Here is a 22,748-nt window from a genome sequence, read left to right as displayed (position 1 = left end):
GCCCGATCCTCAACCTACCAATGCTAAACCGGGAAGCGATCAAAGTCTGAATTCGGGGAGATAGGGAGGAGGGAAAAGCTGCTCCTGGCATCTTGGAAAATACAATGGAAACCAATACAATGACATCAGCGGCAGTCCCTCCGTTAGTCCCGTTCCCGATCTCACCAGCCTGCTCTCTGTAGCTTCAGTAAGTGGCGTTTTGCAGAAATCGTTTGCTGGTGCCCCGTTTCCAGCATTCGTTCTGAGCCCTGAGGCAGTTTCCTTTGCCCTTGCCTATCTTCTATGCTAGTCGGTGAATTGCCTTCCCAACCATCCCTCTGGCTGCTGGGATAGGGGTGACCCACTGGTGGGTGAAGATAAGATCAGGCAAGTTCTCCAGCACGGGGAGAACCAAGCGAGCAGCAGCCCCTGGAGCATCGGGGTTCCAACCCACCCGGCTGATCCTTTGATCTTGGCCTGGGCTTCTTTGGCTGTTCTGAAATAAGTGATGAAACCAGAAGAAAGATTCATGTGGTAAAGATTAAGTAAGTGCTGCTCTTAGCATTTTATTCAAACTATTAGTATGGTTGTTAACAGCCTGTTCAACTGGAAAGTGAGGTAGGAGAGCGGAGGCGGGGGGGGGGGGGGAGGTGGCGGCCCGGGGGAAGAACCGGAGAAACAGCAGCAGTAGCAATAATCCCTCCCAAGGGCTGAGCGATCCCATGAATTCATCTGTTTTGTTCTTTGTGCAATGGTTTAATTGTGCCTCCTCTTTCCCCTTGCCCCTGCTGGGTTGGATACTCATCTTGTCAGAAGGTCATTCTTTCCCCCAAAACCAGCTGGTCTCTCCCTGCCTGTGCTCTGTCTCCTAAGCAAGGCCCCTTCTCCAGGAGCCCAATGGGGCAGCCTCACCAGAGCTCGCCAGGCCAGGAAGAGGCATTTTCTTTTGAGCCCTCAGAGCTGTTACCCCACTCCATGGGGGTTCATTAGCTGAAAGGAGTTCTGATCTTTCTCCGGAGGACACTCAATATGGAAGCTGAACACTCCTAGTGGATGGAGCAGGCTGGGAGTCACCCAGGAATGCCTCTTTGGTTGGCCTCTGCTTGGCAATTACAGAATATGGTGTACCAGAGAGTGTGGCCTGTGTAGGAGAATTCCCCCAAAGAAACAGTATGTGGTTCAGGGAAGCAATGTGGTCGTGGAAAGAACATGGGATGGGAGTCAGGAGACCTGGGTTCTAGTCCTAGTTCTGCCCCTATCAATCAATGTGATTTATAGAGTGCTTATTGTGTGCAGAACACTATACTAAGCACTTGGGAGAGTACAACACAATCGAGCTGGCAGATACATTCCCTACGTACAAGGAGTTTATAGCCTAGAGGGGGAGACAGTCATTAATATAAATAAGTACGGTATGGATATGTACACAAGTGCTGTGGAGCTGAGGGTGAGGTGAATATCTACTGCTTAAAGGATACAGATCCAAGGCATAGGTGATGCAGTAAGGAGTAGGGGAAATGAGGGCTTAAGTGGAAAAGGCTTCTTGGAGGAGTTGTGATTTTTATAAGGCTTTGAAAGTATGGAGAGTAGTGCGCTGACATATATGAAGAGGGAGGGAGTTCCAGGCCAGAGGGAAGACGTGGGCAGAGGCTCAGAGGTGAAGTAGATGAGATCAAGGTGCAGTGAATAGGTTGGTGTTAGAGGAGCGAAGTGAGCCTGCTAGGTTGTAATAGGAAGTCAGGGAGGGGGCAAGGGGATTGAGTGCTTTAAAACTGATGTTAGGGAGTTTATGTTTAATAAGAATAATAATGATGGCATTTATTAAGCAGTTACTATGTGCAAAGCACTGTTCTAAGCACTGGGAAGGTTACAAGGTGATCAGGTTGTCCCATGGGGGGCTCAGAGTCTTAATCCCCATTTTACAGATGAGGTAACTGAGGCACAGAGAAGTTAAGTGACTTGCCCAAAGTCACACAGCTGACAATTGGGGAGCGGGGATTTGAACCCATGACCTCTGACTCCAAAGCCCCCCTTGCTCTTTCCACTGGAAGGGCACAATTTCCCTAGTCAGCTGTGGGACCTTGGGCAAATCACTGAACATCTCTGGGCCCTAGTTTCTGCATCTGTAATGTAGGGATAGTAATATCTACCTCTCCTTACCTCACAGGGTGTTGTGTGGACAAATGAAATCAATCATGTAAAAGTATTTTGAAAAAATAAAAGCCCTCCCCAAGGACAAGGTATTATTAAGGTGTGTTTCGAGAGGGCCATTTTCATGAAATGCAGCTGCCACTAGGGAGCACCCCTGATGCTGTTCTGCATTAGGAATGCCATTTAGCAACTTTGGGAAATGTGAAGTAAGGAGGACTGATTTTTGTTTCAGGCCAACTAGAGTTGGTTCTAGTAGGTATGCAGCCTATATGAAGAAGAGACATGAGATATGAAGGGAAAGAATCCTTGTCTGCTGTGTGACCTTGGGCAAGTCACTTCACTTCTCTGTGCCTCAGGTCCCTCATCTATAAAATGGAGATTAAGGCTGTGAGCCCCACATGGGATAGGAACTGTGTACCAACCTGATTAACTTGTACCCTCCCTAGTGCTTAGTACACTGCCTGGCACATAGTAAGCGTTTAACAAATACCATTAAAAAATAGGGAAATAGCCCCAATGGTATGTCAGCTATTAGTACTGGAATTGCTAAGTCTCCCCCTCTAAACTGTAAGCTTGTCATAGGCAGGGAATTTATCTACCAACTCTTGTATTGTACTCTCCCAAGCACTTAATAGTGTGCTCTGCACATGGTAGGTACTCAATAAATACTACTGATGATGATCATCTGGGTTGTAGTGATGGGGGTGGGGAGCCCCCTTGCCCCCTCCTACCTCACTTCACTGCTCTCCTATTACAACCCTGCCTGCACATTTCGCTCCTCTAATGCCAATCTACTCACTGTACCTTGATCTCGTCTCTCACCACTGACCTCCCTCCCACATCCTGCCTCTGGCCTCGAATGCCCTCCCTCTTAATAGTCAACAGATGATTACTCTCCCCACCTTGAAAGACTTATTGAAGACACATCAAATTCCTTTGATCTTTCATCCTTCTCCCTTACCAATTTGACAAGAGAGAAAAGGGTCTTAAGGATCTTTTCCCCAGAGACTCATGGACACATTCCCAAGGCCAATGGGTGGGGAAGAAACAAGGGGAGGGAGACACTGGGTAGGATGCCAGACCGGTCATACTACGGCCAGAGAGAAGAGAGTGAGAGTGGCAGCTGGTGGCAGATCTCTGAGGTGTGTATAGCCAGTGGACTGGGCCAGTGTCAGGGGAGTGGTAGTTAGAGAGGTAAACTTCAGGCATCTTGCTGCCAGCCTACATCTGATCGGGCAGGCAGGGACCCAAGGACTCACTCGTCTTGGTGAGAATACCTGGCATTTCTCAGAACAACATGACTTCAGCTTAGAAAGGTCAAGGCAGAGGGGGAGGTGACCAATCCTTCCTAAATAAAATGCCCTCTAATTTTAACTCATTGGTAATGATAGATTACAAGGGATTTCAATTTAAACCGCAGATGGCAGGCCCTGTGGCAAACCCCAAAGCCTTGCTGGGATGCTTGTCCAGGTTATAAAGAACAGTATTTTTCACATCTTTCTTTTATTTCTCTTAATCACACACACACACACACACACACACACACGCACATTAGACATGTACAAATATAGGCACACAAGTATACCTTCCCCCCAAATTCATGCCCAAATATACCTACCTCTGCCCACAAGTAAACAGACATATACAGGTACACACTTACACTGATTCCACATTGTCAAGTGGGTTAAAGCACATCAAAATAGTAATAATAATATTTGTTAAGTTCTGGGGTAGATAATCACATAAGGCCCAGCCCTTTTTTTCCTCAGTCCTCACAGTGTAAGGGGGAGGGAGAACAGGTATTTAATCCCTGCTTTAAAAATGAGGAAACTGAGGCAGACAGGGTCAATGTCTTGCCCAAATTCTCACAGCAGGCAAGTGATAGACACAAAATTTGAACTCAGGCCTCCTGATTCCCAGTTCCAGGATCTTTCCATTAGGCCACAGTGCTCTGGCACCCCTCATCCCCAAATCTGTTTGATTTAATGAGAAGGAAGTCATTGGTAACTCTGAAGAGAGCAGTTTCAGAGGAGTGACAGGGGTGGAAGCCAGATTGTAGAGGCTGAAGGAAGATGTTGGAAGAAAGGAAGTGGAATTTGTACAAAGACTTTGGACAGGAATGAAGGAGGAAGATGGGATGATGCATGATGATAGTGCAGTGGGGTCAAGATAGGGTTTTTTTTAAGGTAGTATATACGTGGGCATGTTTGAAAGCAGAGGGGAAGTAGCCATTGGAGAGTGAGTGGTTGAAGATGGCAGTCAGGGAAGGGAAGAAAAGTGGGCACAAGTGTTTTTAGGAACTGTGAGGGAATGAGTTTGTAGACCCAGTTGGAGGGGTTAGATTTTGAAAGCAGGCAGCTTCTTTTGCGAGATAAGGAAGGATGAGAGAGTCAGTGGGGCATAGGAGAGAACTGTGGGGTTGAGAGGAAGATTTAGGAGAGCTCATACCTGATGGTTTCAGTTTTGCAACAAAAGGTTGGCATAGTCATTGAGGTGAGAGAGAGGCAGGTGGTTCCACTGGGGGTTTAACTTGTAGAATGTAAGCTCCTTATTTCTTTTTGTTTTCATCATCATCATCATCAATCGTATTTATTGAGCGCTTACTATGTGCAGAGCACTGTACTAAGCGCTTGGGAAGTACAAATTGGCAACATATAGAGACAGTCCCTACCCAACAGTGGGCTCACAGTCTAAAAGGGGGAGACAGAGAACAAAACCAAACATACTAACAAAATAAAATAAATAGAATAGATATGTACAAATAAAATAAATAAATAAATAAATAGAGTAATAAATATGTACAAACATATATACATATATACAGGTGCTGTGGGGAAGGGAAGGAGGTAAGATGGGGGGGATGGAGAGGGGGACGAGGGGGAGAGGAAGGAAGGGGCTCAGTCTGGGAAGGCCTCCTGGAGGAGGTGAGCTCTCAGCAGGGCCTTGAAGGGAGGAAGAGAGCTAGCTTGGCGGATGGGCAGAGGGAGGGCATTCCAGGCCTGGGGGATGACGTGGGCTGGGGGTCGATGGCGGGACAGGCGAGAGCGAGGTACGGTGAGGAGATCAGCGGTGGAGGAGCGGAGGGTGCGGACTGGGCTGTAGAAGGAGAGAAGGGAGGTGAGGTAGGAGGGGGCGAGGTGATGGACAGCCTTGAAGCCCAGGGTGAGGAGTTTCTGCCTGATGCGCAGATTGATTGGTAGCCACTGGAGATTTTTGAGGAGGGGAGTGATATGCCCTGAGCGTTTCTGGACAAAGATAATCCGGGCAGCAGCATGAAGTATGGATTGAAGTGGAGAGAGACACGAGAATGGGAGATCAGAGAGAAGGCTGATGCAGTAGTCCAGACGGGATAGCATGAGAGCTTGAATGAGCAGGGTAGTGGTTGGGATGGAGAGGAAAGGGCGGATCTTGGCAATGTTGTGGAGCTGAGTCCGGCAGGTTTTGGTCACGGCTTGGATGTGAGGGGTGAATGAGAGAGCGGAGTCGAGGATGACACCAAGGTTGCGGGCTTGTGAGACGGGAAGGATGGTAGTGCCGTCAACAGTGCCGTTTTCTTTTTTATGGTTTTTGTTAAGCACTTACTATGCTCCAGACACTGTTCTAAACGCTGGGATAGATACAAAATACTTTGGTTGGACACTGTCCATGTTCCACATGGGGCTCACAGTCTTAATTCCCATTTTACAGATGAGGTAACTGAAGCACAAATAAGTGAAGTGACTTGTCCAAGGTCACACACCAGACAAGCAGCAGATCCAGGATTAGAACCTACGTCCGCCTGACTCCCAAGCCCATGCTCTATCCACTAGACCACACTGCTTCTTACTGTGCTCCCTCTGGGCAGGGATCATGCCCACCAACTCTATTATATTACGTTTTCCCAAGAGCCTAGTGCAGTGCTCTGAACACAGTAAGCACTCAAGAAATACCATTGATTGATTGAGGGAGAAGCCTGGAATAGTTGGTAAGGAGAGTGAGCATGGGCATCAGTAAGGGATAGTCTTCTTCAGGCTATCCATCATATTCCGACCTTCTAAAAATCCTTTTGGAACAAATTGTTCCCCTTTTCAAAAATCTCCAATGGCCTGGTATTTCTTCTTGCATTGAATAAAAACTCCTGGCCATTGGGTACAAGGCTCACCACCAGGTGTCTCTCTCTTACCTGCTTACATTTTTTACACCCCAGCTCATGTGGTTTTTTGCTCCTCCCTAGATAAGCTTCTCAACATCCTCTCTTTCCATTCTCCTGGTCCTAAGCCATTGCTCATGTTTTTTCCCTTGCCTCCTCTAGGAAATCGGCCAGACCAGTTCCTTTCCACCTTCAAAGTCCTTCTGAAAATAATAATTATAGTATTTGTTAAGAGCTTACTATATGCCAAGCACTGTTTTAAACTCTGGGGTAATTAGGTTGGACACAGTCCCTATCCCACTTGGGGCTCACAGTCTTAAAAGCAACATCCTTCCAAGAGGCTTTCTCTGAAGCATGGCTTGGTGGAAAGAAAGTATGGCCTGGGAATCAAAGGATGTATTTTCTAATCCCAGCTCTACTTCTTTCTTTTTTTAATGGTATTTGTTAAGCACTTACTATGTGCCAGGCACTGTCCTAAGCATTGGGGTAGATTAAAGATAATCAGGTTGGACACAGTCCCTGTCCCACATAGGGCTCACACTAATAACCCCCATTCTACAGATGAGGTAACTGAGGCACAGAGAAGTTAAGGGACTTGCCTAAGTTCCCAATCAATCAATCAATAGTATTTTTTTATTTTTTATGGCATTTATTAAGCGCTTACTATGTGCAATGCACTGTTCTAAGCGCTGGGGAGTTTACAAGGTGATCAGGTTGTCCCACGGGGGGCTCACAGTCTTAATCCCCATTTTACAGATGAGGGAACTGAGGCCCAGAGAAGTGAAGTGACTTGCTCAAAGTCACACAGCTGACAAGTGGCGGAGCCTGGATTTGAACCGATGACCTCTGACTCCAAAGTCCGGGCTCTTTCCACTGAGCCATGCTGCTTCCTCTCAACCCCACAGTTCTCTCCTATGCCCCACTGACTCTCTCATCCTTCCTTATCTCGCAAGAGAAGCTGCCTGCTTTCAAAATCTAACCCCTCCAACCGGGTCTACAAACTCATTCCCTCACAGTTCCTGAAACACTTGTGCCCACTTTTCTTCCCTTCCCTGACTGCCATCTTCAACCACTCACTCTCCAATGGCTACTTCCCCTCTGCTTTCAAACATGCCCACATATATACTACCTTAAAAAACCCCTATCTCAACCCCACTGCACCATCATCATGCATCATGCTTTATTGAGCATTTACTGTATGCAGAGCACTGTACTAAGTGCTTGGGAGAGTATAATTCAGCAATATAACAGAGTTGATAGACACATTCCCTGCACACAATGAGTTTACAGTCTAGAGAGGGAGACAGACATTAATATAAACAAATAAATTATGGATACGTACATAAGTGCTGGGGCTGAGGGAGAAGTGAATAAAAGGAGCAAATCAGAGTGATGCAAAACAATACATGAGGGCTTAGTCAGGGAAAGCCTCTTGGAGGTGATATGCCTTCAATAAGGCTTTGAAGATGGGGAGAGTGATAGTCTGTCCAATATGAAGAGGGAGGGCATTCCAGGCTAGAGGCAGGACATGGACGAGAGGTCGGTGGTGAGATAGACAAGACTGAGGTACAGTGAGTAGGTTGGCATTAGAGGAGAGAAGTGTGTGAGCAGGGTTGTAGTAGGAGAGTAGTGAGGTGAGGTAGGAGGGGGCAAGGTGATTGAGTACTTTAAAGCTGATGGTAAGGCAACTACTGGAGGTTCATGAAGAGTAGGAAAACATGGACAGAATCTTTTTGTAAAAAAATGATTCTGGCAGCAGAGTGAAGTATGGATTGAAGTGGGGAGAGACAGGAGGCAGGGAGGTCAGCAAGGTAGCTGATTAGAGTAATCAAGGCAAGATAGTATAAATGCTTGGATTAACATGGTAGCAGTTTGAATGGAGAGGAAAGGGTAGATTTTAGAGATGATGTGAAGGTTGAACCGACAGGATTTAGTGATAGATTGAATATGTGAGTTGAATGAGAGAGATGAGTCAAGGATAACACTGAGGTTACAGACTTGTGAGACAAGAAGGATGGTGGTACTGTCTACAGTGATGGGAAAATCAGGGGGAGGACAGGGTTTGGGTGGGAAGATCAGGAATTCTGTTTTGGACCTGTTAAGTTTGCGGTGTTGGCGAGTCATCCAGGTGGAGATGTCTTAAAGGCAGGAGGAAATGGGAGACTGCAGAGAAGAAAGAGAAATCACTAGTGGATGGAACACCATGGAATAGTGGATAGAGCACAGGTCTGGGAGTCAGGAGATCATGGGTTGTAATCCTGGCTCTGCCACTTGTCTGCTGTGTGACCTTGGATAAGTCACTTTACTTCAGGGGTTTTAGGAAGATAGGTGGGAAGATGAGAGGCCTTTAAATTTTTAAGAGGAAGAAAGTCACATTAGGAAGTGCTCCTGATTTGATTTGATTTGAATCTTCTGGTGCTCTGCAGCTACTTTGAATGCAGTAGTAAACAACATTCATTCAATATCTTTAGTATTGTGTGTGCTGCAGAGACTCTATAAAAGATACCGTCTTTGCTCTCACAAGTTTTGAGCTGCTGTAATGAGTAGTGGGAGAAGCAGACACAGGGAGTTCCGGAGCTGTATGGAGGAGCTAATCCCTTATTTTGCTCATTCCACATTTAAGATTGGGGGGAGAAGGACGTATTGTTACCAGGTCCCTTTTCCATGAAAAATTGAGCCACCCACACACTGGATTTCTGTGCTTAATTTAGAAAAAGTAGTAAACAGCAGTAAAGGGGTTGGAAAATGCAGAATGCTAGAGAAATGCTTATTGTTAGTGATAGCAAGAACAGCTGGATTGACCACTGCAGCTGAGGAAGATGCTAACATGGGAACACAAAAGATGATTCTCAAATCAGAAGAGGGGTAGCCTCTCTCCAATTATAGCCCAAGCACTTGGGAAGCTGATATTTCTAACTGAACATCTCTGCAAATTTCCACTAAGGAATACCCGTGGCTGTCTCTTAAAGCTAGGAGAACTAGAAAGGGAGTCATTCATTCAAACTTCAAGTTAACTTTCTTGATTTTTCCTCTTCGTTGTTGGGCCCCCTCTTCTTGGTCTTCTCGTCTCCTCTTTTGGAGATGTCACTCCATTAGAGAAGGATTTCTAAGCAGGTGTCCCTGCAGGCCTGAGGGTCTAAAAACTGGGCACCAGAAGCGATGAAAATGAAAACCTTAATGTAAGGAAAATGCATTTATGAACTAAGAACAATCAACATCATGATGTCTGGACTATTGGACCCATGGAATCTATATTTCAAATGCTAAGTTATGAGACTGTTAAGAATTAATTTATCTCTTTTCTTCTTCCTTCTTCTCCTCCTCCCTCTCCTTCTCGCTCCTTTTCTTTCTCTTTCTTTCTCTCTCATCCTGCCCGTCCCTTCCTCCCCTTCCCCCAGGGAGAAGCTACTAGGTTCTCTTGGAAGAAGGCAGTCTCCCTGGCGAGAATGACTTGTGGCTGGAGGAGAAACCCAGAGTCTTGGTAGCTCTAAAGGAAAACTCCTTAGCTCGGGGTGAAAACGCTTCCCCAAGGCAGGCCCCAGACTTTGGTGCAAAATGAGTTACAGCGTGTTTTCCACACAGGACTTGTATCATAGCAGCAGCACCACAGCCGAGTTGGACCTGAAGACCATTCCAGACAGGGGTGCCCCAGAGACTATTTCCGTCACCCCTGAAACTACCAGCTTTAACAGCACCAGAATTCCAGATGTGGCCGGGAGTGGGCCTGGGATGGGGACAATGCTGCTTTCATTTGGGATTATCACTGTGATTGGGTTGGCAGTAGCCATGGTAAGAGACAGGGAAGGTGGGGTGAGGATGTCTGGAACTAATGCTTCCTGAACCATTAAAACTGAGAAAGCAAAAGGGCTTTAGTATGAGACCCATGGTGTGCCCCTCCCTAACTCCCTACTTTCTCCCTATGAAAGCTGCATAATTTGGGGGAAGTGGAGGCTTGAGGAAAATATGTCTGCTGATTGACCTCCTGAAAAAGAAGAGATGGGGAGGAGAAATGATTTCCCCTTAGACCTCCAGCTGGGTTTAGGGCTATCCTGACACTACCAGAAAGCCACTTCATGGCAAAAAAATCCAGTCCAGTTGGGGAGGGATGGCCACAAGGAGTCGTGAAGTGTTCGGAGTGGAGACAAATGGTTTTTGGAAAAAGGTGACTGAACTTTAGGCTCTGTCTGCCTTTCAGTGTCACCTGGTGGAGCAGTACCTTCACCGTAAGATGATGGGCTTTTCCAGCAGGGATGGTACAAAGAGGAGGGAGGAGCCCGCATCCCCATTGTCTTCACCTCTCAGTCTCCTTGTCTGGAATCCCCACCACTTGTCTAGGTCAGCCCAAAGGCCAACATATGTGTAATTGGGTCTGAACTGATGCCTGGACTCGGCTGGAGCTCTGGAACACAGAGATGCATGAGTCTGCTGCTCAACCAGGAAAGGATGCCTTCCCTTCCTCCCTCCCTCCTTCCCACACACAACCTGCTCCCCAGAGACAGCCTTCTTTTGACAGTCAGCTAAGTGCAAGATATAGTTGGGGTCATTTTGCAGGAGTCGAGGTGGCCAGTGGGGATTCATTCCCCTATGAAGAGAGAAAGAGAAAGTCCAGATCCTTGAATTGGGCCCTGTATCCATCTGGCAGCCAGAGCGTAGAGAGGAGAATTCGGGTTAAGGGTAGGTTTCCCAAAATGCTGTATTCCATCTCAGCTGAGCCCAAGAGGACTCAGAAGACTCAGTTCCACTCCCAGTCCTTGCTAATATGGTGATCCCACCAAGTCCTGTATTCCCCAGGCACAGTTCCATAGGAGACTGCCAGACCCAACCCTTTGGGTACACAGAGGCGGCACCCCCATTCCCATAGCAGGTCGTCACAGTGGGTTTGGCCCCTCCAGAGTGAATGGTGGCCAAATCCACCAACATAGACTCCTCCACTGCACTTGACACTGACCTTTCTCATTGTTTTTTTTGGCTCCATCTTTGCCTAGCTCCACCTGATCTCTTGGCACTGCCCTGAGGTCACTGCTTTCAGATCAGATCTCTTCACTCTTCCTGGGTTATTTTGATTCAGCTTCTAAAGGGGAAGACACAGCAAATCTATGTTTGGGTCGGTGTCCTCCCCTAAAGATAATCTGATCCCCACAACCCCAGTCTGGTGAGGTAAAGAACCCAAACCTAGGTCAGGCCCTCACCCAATTCCCACTATTAACCTAGTCGGTGCCAGCTGAGAACCCTTTTTCAAGCCGCTCAAATTCCCAAGAAATTCACATTGAGCTCTTCTGAGCAGAATTCTTGCTATTTCAACCTGTCTTCTCTCAACAGCCTCAGGGGCTGGAAGCCCAGGCCAGAAGCACAGTGCCAAAGACAAGCAGAGGTGGCATCAGGCGTGGGCGCCTGAGGAAATTGCCTGAAGCCTTGCATTTTGTTGGACCCTATGACTAGGTCATGGGGGACCTACCTGCCTATCCTGTCTTTTTTTGTTTAGGCCACAATTGTCAGTCAGCCAGATATCTGCCGTGCGGATTCCTGGGTCCTACCCCAAGTTTGGGAACCAAACTTGGAGAGATGGGATAGTCAGTAGGGGTACAAGGGGATTGGAGGGGGATCCTGGAGACCCTATCCACCCCTACTCCCATTCATCCCTTTCTAGGGATCCTCAAAACAAGATAATCATGGACTTCATAATTCCATCAGCCACAAATTGCTTTCCCAAAGGGTGCATTACATAACATGCTTGCCTCCCAGAAAAAATACTTGCATTTGTGATGTCTCCTTCCATTCCTTGTCTACCTCAGAGGATCCCGACCTGCCACCTTCCAGGGGGTTTATTGTTAATCCTGTTTCTCTTTCTTTTGTAGGTCCTGTACATCAGGAAGCAGAAGAGGTAACTTACCTTCAAACCAGGGAGGGCTGGGTGGAGAGGCTGGAGGGAGTCCCTTTGGCTGAATGGATGATGTACTCAGGAAGACTCATTTAGGTGTTCTCTGATATCGACAGGCCCACAGGCTCTGGAGTTGTCAGACCCTTGCAGAGCTATAGTAGAGGATTCTAGAACCCAAGGCTAGATTTACCTTTTAGTTGCCTAAACCCCTTAGTTTAGGAACTTACAGTATGTAAGCTCCCTCTAGACCGTGAGTTTGTTGTAGGAAGGGAATGTGTCTACTGACTGTCTTATTGTACTCTCCCAAGCACTTTGTATAGTGCTCTGCAAACGGTAAGTGCTCAGTGAATCCCACTGATGGATTAGATGTCTTGCTTGGCTGCCTGAGCAAGTTTACTCTCACCTTAATTTCCGAAGGAAAGATACTCTCAAAATTATGGCATTCAGTTAAGTGCTTACTAACCCTTATCAAGGCCTAAGCATTTACTCCTAACCCAGGGGACCTCGCTGTCCAGTAGAGAACTCAAAACCGGTCCCATCCATGAAAGTCCTCCCAGTTTCCAAGTATGGAAGTCTCTTCTGAAAATAAGTTCCTGCAAGGACAACACTGTTCTCAAGCCCTTAAAATGCTACTTTGTGGTTAGACATTGGTTGCTGTATTCACCTCTGTGGTTGGCCTGGAGTGTACAATGACGCAACTGTGCTAATAGCTGAAATTTGGGGAGGGCTGGCAAATGTTAGAGTTCCTAAGGCCACAGCAGGAGGCAGCTGAAAATGCTGGGAAGGTAATGAGGATGACTGAACAGAAATGTCTGACCATGGGAATTGCCTGCTTGAAAGAGTAATACTCTATTTGGCAGGACTTCAGGCTGGGAGAAGGACTTGCTGGAAATCTGTAACCAGAGATGGATGCAGAGGATTTAGGAGGATGGGAAGAACCCTGCCTGCAGAAAACAAGGCTTGCCTCCCCAGTTACATATTTGCACACCCTTGTTTGCTCACACATTTGGGCAGGCCTGACCAATTTATTTCAGGGGTCCACACACATTTACAAATTTGCTTGGTGTACCTGTCGCCTGCCTGCATTCTCTCCCACAGCAGGGGCTGGGTGGGAGGATGTGCTTGACCTCACACGGCCCGGTTCTCACTCTCCCTCTTCTCCCCCAACCTGCACTGCAGGCTGGAGAAGCTACGTCATCAGCTCATGCCCATGTACAACTTTGACCCCACAGAGGAGCAGGATGAGCTGGAGCAAGAGCTGCTGGAACATGGGAGAGATTCTGCCTCAGGCCAGGTCTCCCAGAACAAGGTAGGCTGATGATTCTCATAGATACCCAGCTCTTTTCCCTCCTCTTTGTCCTCCCTCCCCACTGCTTGTACCCAACCTGTCCTCCAGCAGGGAGTCTTTGATTCCATAGACCGAGATTCCGTAGTTAAATATTAACCCCATTATGATCATCTGGCCGAGCCTGCCCAATTCGGTTCTTAAGTAATAGAGACTCTTGAGGAGCTGCTTTTATTTCAGATGCTCCTCCAGGCTTAAAAAGGCTGGGAAGCTTGTCTTAATACAGCCACATGTTGCTGCATTTTTCTGTGTGCCGGCTACCACAATGTTTTCTCTTGCCTCTTATCTTCCCCTCCCCACCACCCTTCATGCTGCTTTTCAGAGGGTCCCAGACCTGCAGCCTCTTCCTCTGGCCCAGGGATACTCCAGAAAGTAGTTGTCAGCTTGTGATGCAAGGGACCAGGCCGGTGGTGCCTGTCATATTTGAGTGGGCTGAAGGAAGGGTCTTTTTGCTGCAGATAGGTGAATAAACCTCAGGGTCTGTGTGGAACAGAAGTAGCATGACCTAGTGGATAGAGCATGGGTCCTAGGTCTGGATTCTAATCCCAGCTCTGCCACTTGTTTGTTGTATAACTTTGGGAAGTCACTTAACTTCTCTGTGCCTCAATTCCCTCATCTATAAAATGGAGATTAAGACTGTGAGCCCCATGTGGGACATGGACTGTGTCCAATCTCATTAGCCTGTATCTACTCCAGCACTTAGTACAGTGTCTGGCCCACAGTAAGTGCTTAACAAATACCATTAAAAATAAACAGATGGAGAAGAACCGCCTATATCATCTCCCTCCCCCTCAGGATAAGATCCCTGCTCCATTGATTTAAAAACTCCAATAAAGAAATTACAGTCTTTAGGAAATGAATCTCTACTCCTCTCTGGCTCTGCCAGTGGTGATTGGCCCCTTCCAAGTAGCATCTTACCCAGTTGCCGTAAGGTGCGTAGCAGCTTATTCAAGGAGGACAAAAAAATGAAGTCTTCCAAAATGAAGACAGGCCAGGAAAAGATTTGGGTGGGCTGAGAAATGCTTAGTATTTGTTGGCTAGGTTGTTACTCATGTACTGGTCTCCAAGGAGATTGAATCATCTTGCAAACCTCGCTTGCCATCCTCACCACATCACTGAAGGAAGTGTAGAAGCAGGAGTTATACTCAGTTATTTTCCGGAGATAGAAACTGAGGCACAGATTGGTTAAGCCAGTGAGGTCAGTAAAAGGATCAATCAGTCAATTAATTGTATTTGAGTGCCTACTGTATGCAGAGCATTGTACTAAGCACTTGGGAGAGTACAATGCCATTAATCAATCAATCAGTGGTATTTATTGAGCACTTACTATGTGCAGAACACTATACTAAGCTCTTGGGAGAGTACTATACAATATAACAGAGTCGGTAGACATGTTCCCTGCCCACAATGAACTTACAGTCTAGAGGGGTAGACAGACATTAGTATAAAAGAAAAGTTATGGATGTGTACATAAAGTGCTGTGGATGTGGAATGTGTCTACCAACTCTGTTGTATTGGACTGTCCCAAGCACTGAGTACAGTGGTCTGCAAACAGTAATCACTCAGTAAATACTATTGATTGATTGATTGATCATAGACTTGGACCATGGCAGTCAGTTCTGCCTTGGTTCCAAAGCCAGGGGAAGGTTGGCTAGTGAAGGTACAGGTGCATTATACCTGGGTCTTTTTTCACCTGGGGGTACAGTACCACCCTCTCTCCATACCCAGAGCTTTGATGCTGTCCTTGAAGCCCTTTCCTTTGCCTTTTCCCTGAGGCTGTCATCCCGAGTTTGATGCCAGGACTCAGAAAGGGAAATGATGTGAGGGACAAAGAAGGGGATCTTTTTGAGTATTTATGTAATTCCAAGGAGGTGTCTGGTTACCCCACTAAGAACCTTCTTCTTTGTTGGCTTTGTATTCACTCCCACTATGACCCACTGCCCATCATCAAGACTCCCCAGACTGCAGGAGTAAGTCTGGTATGGCATCCAGGATTCAAACAATCATATTTATTGAGCACTTACTGTTTGTAGAGCACTGTACTAAGCACTTGGGAGAGTACAATATAACAGAGTTAGTAGATATGATCCCTCCTCACAACAAGCTTACAGTCTAGAGGATGAGCTTACAGTGAAGCTGCAGTCTGTTCCCGCTAGGCCATAAGTTCATGGTGGGTAGGGAATGTGTCTACCAACTCTGTTGTATTTACTATTGCAAGTGCTAAGTACAGCGCTCTGCACACAATATGCACTCAGTAAATGCTTTTGATTAATTGATCGGGTTCTTCTAGAACACGTGTTTTCATCTGCATTTGGATCGAAAGTGATGGCAGATATAGAGCAAGTACTTCTGACAATGCTCATTTGCCTAGCTTTGTGACGTGGTGTTGGAAGAAACAGTTTTTCGCTTGTGTTCAGCTTCGGACACAAGCGTGAGTTTTACTTGAAGTGGGAATTTTTTATTCTCACTTTATCATCTAGTGTGGTCCTCACCCCATCCAGTCATTTGTCTCCCTTTTCTTCCTCTCTCTTCTTTCTTCTTTGTTTTTATTGTGATTTTGGAAAGGAACCAAGGAAATTACAAACAGAAATTCTTTTTAAATAGAGTGTAAGAATTGTACCCTGAAACACTAAAAGAGATGCAGATGTTACAGGTCTCAGAACAGCAGATACCCTACCACACCTCCTGGGCTGGAATGGGATGGCGAGTTTAGCTGTGGAAGTAATAAAGCGAATGGACACCTGCATTCCTTGATTCTGCCAAATTCCCGGTGAATGCTTTAATGTTGTATGAATGTGGGTTTTAGAGCCTCAGACTGGTGTTATCTTTCCAGGTTTCAGACTTTTTCAAGCCTGTTGGGGTATCAGGGCTGAAATGATTTGTCTAGCCAGGAAGAATGACATATTCAAGCTGGGTCCATTGGAGATGTGTCTGGTCTTATTCCTCACTTCTTGTTATCGCTTTGCAGATCCTCCTCACGAGTCAGGGCCCACTGCAGCGACCCAGCCGGTTGGTATTTACGGATGTGGCGAATGCCATCAACGCTTGAGGGGCACCCTCCCCAGCTCCAGGATCTGGGAGGATGGAGTCCCTCTGGGCTCTGACAGTGTTAGCCAGGCCTGCTGACTGCTCTGTCAGCCGCATGCTGACTCAGGGGAGGAATACCAGACTCTGGACTGCTCAACATCTCGCTGGGAACATCTCTGGGTCATGGTGGCGGGATTCATTTGAGGTGGGGCTGGGGGTGGGAGAGGGAGTGTCACCCAAAGGCAGCAAGTTGCCAAGAGTCTGGTTTCAGTATTGATTGGTGCCAACCAGGTACAAATGCTAATGGGTAAATGCCTGTCCAAAAGGATGATGCCTGGCAGTGTTGCAGGACAAAAGTAGGGTAGAGGAGAGTGAGGACTCGGTATTGGCTTGACTTGCTCCTGAGAATAGGACACAAGCTGTGTGTGACCTTCAGGCACTTCTCCAGTCTCTAAGAGGGGCTACAGTGTATATTTCCTTGGAGAAACAGACTGCTATCTTGGAGGAGATGGAAGGCAGAATTTGCCAGGAGGTGAGCTTGGGGAAGCTGGTAGCTACTCATTCCCTTCCTAGTTTAGTCTATTTGTTTGGAGTTTATTACTACTCCAGCACTTTGTCTCTGCCAAATAGGAGAAGACAACTCAGTAACTTTGAGAAGAAATCCTCAAATCTGAAGAATATTCATTGGTGTTTACACATTAGTACCTAGATTTAAAGGACAGCTGAGGACAGACAGTGGCAGAAGATACTTTTTTATGGTATTTATTAAGTGCTTACTATGTGCCAGGCATTGTACTAAGCACTGGAATAGATTCAAGCTTATCAGGTTGGACACAGTCCATGTCCCACATAGGGCTCACAGTCTTAATCCCCATTTTACAGACGAGGTAATTAAGGCATAGAGAAGTAAAGTGACTTGCCCAAGGTCACACAGCAGACAAGTGGTGGAGCTGGGATTAGAACCCCGGTCTTTCTGACTCCCCGGCCTGTGCTCTATCCACTAGGCCAGGCTGCTTCCTTTCGGGAATATCATGGACTAATAGTACAGGATGAGCTTCAGAGTCACTCAATCACCCAGATCTCTCTTCTCAGGAGTTAATAACTGGAATGGTGTTCTTTTTGTGAATTAATAAATCACACGCACCCCTCCCGTCCCCATCAGCATGCCCCCTCACTCCTGCCTTCCTCCACTCTTCACCTGGGATGTTCTAAACATGGAAATTCCAGGCTTGAAGGATGGGGAAAGAGCCTGGAAGCTGAGTGTCTGAGAAACATTCCTGGGGGAGGGGGGAGGGGAAGAGATGGGAAGGGACAGGAAGTTGGAAAAAGCTACTTGTTTTAATTTCATTGATCTTTAGTTCCATGGAAAAGGCAATTTAAGGGAATTGAATTTAAGTTTAACCCTGGCATCCCTAGGATTTTATAGGCGTGAGATACCTGTGGTTGTAATTTAAACAAACAAAAAATGTCACTGAAAAGGAATTCTAAGGCAAGCTATACATTTTTAGCCAAAAAGCACATTTACCCTACTGAGATTGTAGCTCTGCTATGAATGTAGATACAATATTGTGTTAAGGACAGCTCAGGTGAATGTAAACAGACGTTGGATAAACCAGCCAAGCCTCCTCCAACTTCCACTAGTTGGAGTTTTTCCTAGAAAGAGATAGATAATCAATCAATGGGATTTATTAAGTGCTTACTATGTGCTGAGCACTGTAGTAAGGGCTTGGGAGAGAGCAATATAGCAGACACATTCCCTACCCACAATGAGTTTATAGTGTAGCGTGGGAGACAGACATTAATATAAATAAATAAATTACGGATATGTACATATGTGCCGTAAATAAAAGTAGGAGAGAATTTTCACAGGTATTTCTGTTGTGTAAATTCCATGTGTCATGAGAGATAAAGTCTTTAAAAAAAGCCAGTACCGATAAAGGCTAATGTATTAATTCCTACTGAAGGATGTTATAAATGTTAGCACTTCAGTGTTCTTGGAGGTAGGCAGATAATTTAGTACTAATGTTAAGATGTAATTTTACTCTGAGTGTTTCCCTGTGTGGACATTAAAATGTAATTAAAATTGTCTACATGAAAATGAGTAGGAGCCTGTTAAATGTTTTATTGTTCTCTTTAGAAAGTATGTGTGTGTGTGTGTGTGTGTGTGCATGTGTGTGCCTGCCTAGTTGTATCTTCAATGCATGTGAAGCCCAGTACAGAATATTCAAGTGTTCCATTTCTTGATTCCCAGAATGACATTTCTGAATTCTTAAGGTCACCTTTTGCTTTGGTCATTTCTGGCTCCTTTAGGTTACTTATTGAATGCCGATGAGAGCACTGAACTATGTGACATAAGATGTCACAATGACGTGTCATGTCAAACGACTGAAAAGACCTTGTTTCTGCCATCCTCCCCCATTTTAGAGCAGTTTGGGAGAGACCTTTTTTTAAAAATGGCATGAATTTAGAACCTATACATATCGAACTACACCTCGTGGCATAGTGACCCTCTAAGTTGGATGAGTGGATCAGATGAGAGATAAGTGAGTCAGATTTCCCAGGGGCACATTCAAACCCCTAACTAATACAGTAGCTCCATTGTTAAGTTTCCCACGGGTCAGCGGAATCCTGAGTTATACACAAAACGTATGGCAGAAGGTGCTTTTTCTGTCAGTTCATACAGTATCAAACAGTTAAAGTGAATTACCCAAAATAAAAAATGCATTCTTAATTCCAAAATAAATGTAGATGGCCAGCTATAGAGACATAAACAATGTAATTTATAAGGCCACTGAAGTAATGGATGTGATAATTGCTCTTACTCCCTGTGAATGAAACCAGGCAAGGGAGCGAAACTCCGTCTCCCTTTGCAGATTATCATCTAAGATGTGGATACCTATAGCCACTAGACTGAGGAAAATGATCTTGTTTTCCGAAAGTCATCAAACAGTCATCAGATCGACATAGCTTTCAGCCTAAGCCAGGATCTGATCAAAGCCACTGTTCTGCAAGAGACAGGCTTCCATTTACGTCAAAAATCTCCTTGAAACATTGTGACCCTGGCCCTAGGCTCTACTTGATGAGCTGTTTAATGCCCTTAGCCGCATTCCTATGAGCCATGTGCCATGATTCTACTTTATTTCATGTTTTTGGTTTTGCCCGGGGTTCTTATCAATACGTTTTTTTTGGTGAGGAGAGAGCAGGCTCCTTACCCACCAGCTTTATGGAATGTCTCACTCCAGACACTTTTTAAATTGTATTTGTTAAGTGCTTACTCTGTGACAGGCCCTGTTCTAAACACTGGGGTGGATACAAGATAATCAGGATAGACACAGTCCCTGTCCCACATGGGGCTCACAATCCTAATCAGCATCTTACAGATGAGGTAACTGAGGCACAGAGAAGTGAAGTCACTTGCCCAAGGTCACATAGCTGGCAAGTGGTGGAGCCAGGATTAGAACCCAGGCCCGTGAGAAGGAGAATAGCATAGTGGATAGAGCACGGGCCTGGGAGTCAGAAGGTCATGGCCTGGTGGAAATGTGAGACTGCAGAGAAGGACAGAAGTTGGAGCTGGAGAGGTTGATTTGTGAATTATCTGCGTAGAGATGGTAGTTGAAGCCATGGGAGTGAATGAGTTCTCCAAATCTTGAGTGAATGAGCTCTCCACATCTTTGACCCTTCTGTCTTTGAAAGAGTCTATAGTCATCCGCCACATCCCACCCTCAAAGCTTACAGCAGCAACCTCCACCATCGAATGGTTGAATAAGCAGGTCTCGCCCCTCTTTTTTGATAACCACCCTACACCTCCTGCATGTATATTTTACCCATTTTTCTGGCCCATTTGCCCTTTCTTAAAGGCAGATTCAAGTTTGCATAATTCTCTACGGGTATGCAGTACATAGTACATACACACTTATCACCCACAGTTCACAAGGCCCATTAAAAGTCATTTCCTTGCAATGTTGACAGGTAAACACCTGCCACTTCATTTTTTTTTTTAATGGTATTTGTTAAGCACTTACTATGTGCCAGGCCCTATACTGAGCACTGGGGTAAATACAAGCTACTCAGGTTGGATACAGTCCATGTCCCACATGTGGCTCACAGTCTTAATCTCCATTTTACAGATTAGGTAACTGAGGCACAGGGAAGTTAAGTGATTTGCCCAAGGTCACACAGCAGACAAGTCGCGAAGACAGGATTAGAACCCAGGTCCTCTGACTCTCAGAACCATGCTCTTTCCACTAGGCCATGCTGCTTCCTAATCTCTGCTTGGATGTCCATCTGACACCGCAAACTTAATATGAAGAGGCCAGAGGCCACACAGATAAGTCTTGTTCAAGGAAAAGCTGCAAAAGGACAGAAGCACAAGGATGCCTTTTTATCATAGAGTCTACTAGCACAAAAACATCTGGAGGACCTGGGTCACGGAACTAACTGGGGGACCCTAATCTGAGGGTTTTAATGCGTAAGGAAGACTGTACAGTGTTTTTAAACCTAAAATCTGAGGATTACCAATTAAAATTATCTCTGTGGACTAATGCTTTATGGGAGAGCAGGAATGAAGGATGTTATTTAGTGGCAGACCTAAGGGTGAATAGCAAAGTGATGAAGAGGGCAATGGTGAATTGGAAGAAAAGGCAGAGAAAATATGGGGCCACTATTTTTAAGACTTTTTCATGTAACTTGTTTTCAATGGTCAATTTTAGTAATATCTTCTCCATGTGGAGTGACCGAAATTCCTTTCCCCTGTATTTGGAGCCAATTCTTCTTTCCCAACCACTGCTTCCCTTCCATCAGTACAACTTTAAAAGCACTCTGCGCTGCTTGAAGATCAGTTTACGTAAACCAAAAGCCAAAAGAGCAAAAATACCAAGTCAGTACACTGTGACCCTTAGAGACATATGTGTATTAAGGAAAAGATTCAATGACATCCTCCAACTTGATGAAACTCTCTGCTGCCAAAGATTTTCACTTTGTCTCTGACATGTCTCTGCCTGGGTTGCAGGAATACCTATGACTGCAGTAAAAAATAGCCAAGGTGAATCAGGGACCATGCCAGGAGGTTCTCAGGAACACAATACAAAAAAAAAGGTGGAATTCGCGGGTGGAATTAGAGGTAGTCACAAGGAACTGAATATGCAGCAATCAGTCAATCAATGATATTTATTGAGTGACTACTGTGTGCAGAGCACTGTACTAATCTAGCAGGGAAGAAAGGCATTAAAATACATTATAGATAGAAAGAAGTAATAAAAGATATGAACATAGGTACTAGTGCTTAGGTGGGATGAAAGTACAGAGGTGACAGTTGGGGGATATGAAGTGGGGAAATTAGAGATTAGTCAGGGAAGATCTCCTGGAGATGTGATTTCAGGATGGCTTTGAAGGTAGGGAGAGCCGTGGTTTGTCAGAAACAAAGGGAGATGATGTTCTGAGCCAAGAGGCAAGAGCAAGAGAGATGAGAATAAGACATAATGAAGAGGTAACCTTGAGAGGAATGATGAGTATGAGCTGGGGTGTAGTGGGAGAAGAGAGTGGCTATGTAGGAGGGAGAGAGCTGATTGACTGCCTTAAAGCCACTGATCAGAAGTTTCTGCTAAACGTGAAGAGGAATGGGCAACCATTTAAGATTTGTGAGGAGTAAGGAGCTAAGGGAAAAAACATTGCTTGGGAAAAAAAATTATCTGGGCTGCAGAATGAAGTATGGACTGGAAAGGGGAGAGACAGGAGATAGTGAGATCAGCAAGGTGGTTAATGCAGCCTTCAAGTTGGGTATGGCAAATGCTTGGACCAGCAGGGTGGCCATGTGGATGGGGAGGAAGAAATAGATTTTGGTACCTGAACAGAAAGTCTGTATTATGGGGTCTAATGCAAGCTGCACCTCCCAATCATGCAAGCGAACTTAACCATAGCATTCAACTTTCAGTGGGAATTCTGCCCACTGGCCCTTGTCACTCCAGCTTTCTCCTTCTGTCTAAATTCAGAAGTCTTAGCTCTGCTAAGCTCTGATCATCCACTAAGATTCCTGGTGCATATGACAGATAAGAGGAGTGGTCCAGTGGTTCCATGAGAGGGGGAATTTTATGGTATCTCAGCCATGCCAACACCATAGGAGAGGGAAGTAACTATACAAGCTGAAGAAGTAGTCTGAGTGGCTCCATAAATTCATGTAATTGTGGTATCTAAGTGCTATGTGCCAAGCACTCTAGTGAGCACTGGGGTAGATTCAGGATAAT

General features: G+C 45.7%; 1 protein-coding gene across 2 annotated transcripts; it reads left to right on the top strand.

Moving 5' to 3' along the window:
• Positions 1 to 73: 73 nt before the first annotated feature.
• On the top strand, positions 74 to 17,329 carry CX2H3orf18 (chromosome X2 C3orf18 homolog). 2 transcript variants are annotated; one of them, XM_038771059.1, is made up of 5 exons: positions 74 to 187; positions 9,658 to 10,048; positions 12,115 to 12,140; positions 13,317 to 13,446; positions 16,451 to 17,329. In XM_038771059.1, the coding sequence occupies exons 2-5, from the start codon at positions 9,815 to 9,817 to the stop codon at positions 16,529 to 16,531; spliced, it is 471 nt and encodes a 156-aa protein (XP_038626987.1). In that variant the 5' UTR covers positions 74 to 187; positions 9,658 to 9,814; the 3' UTR covers positions 16,532 to 17,329. The 2 variants fall into 2 exon arrangements, with proteins under 2 accessions (XP_038626987.1, XP_038626985.1); XM_038771057.1 differs by having other exon boundaries at positions 74 to 524.
• The last annotated feature ends 5,419 nt before the right edge of the window (positions 17,330 to 22,748 follow it).

This window comes from Tachyglossus aculeatus, chromosome X2 (genome assembly GCF_015852505.1).
Source record: "Tachyglossus aculeatus isolate mTacAcu1 chromosome X2, mTacAcu1.pri, whole genome shotgun sequence".
Taxonomy (NCBI): Eukaryota; Metazoa; Chordata; class Mammalia; order Monotremata; family Tachyglossidae; genus Tachyglossus; species Tachyglossus aculeatus.
Note: the sequence above shows the minus strand (reverse complement) of the source record. Positions and strands in the feature narration are given on the sequence as shown.

Bases quoted from the DNA above. Each gene is read 5' to 3' on its own strand.
- CX2H3orf18 (XM_038771059.1), top strand. From the start codon at position 9,815: ATGAGTTACAGCGTGTTTTCCACACAGGACTTGTATCATAGCAGCAGC. The intron at 10,049-12,114 runs GTAAGAGACAGG...TTTCTTTTGTAG, and splicing joins TTGGGTTGGCAGTAGCCATG to GTCCTGTACATCAGGAAGCA. The intron at 12,141-13,316 runs GTAACTTACCTT...CCTGCACTGCAG, and splicing joins TACATCAGGAAGCAGAAGAG to GCTGGAGAAGCTACGTCATC.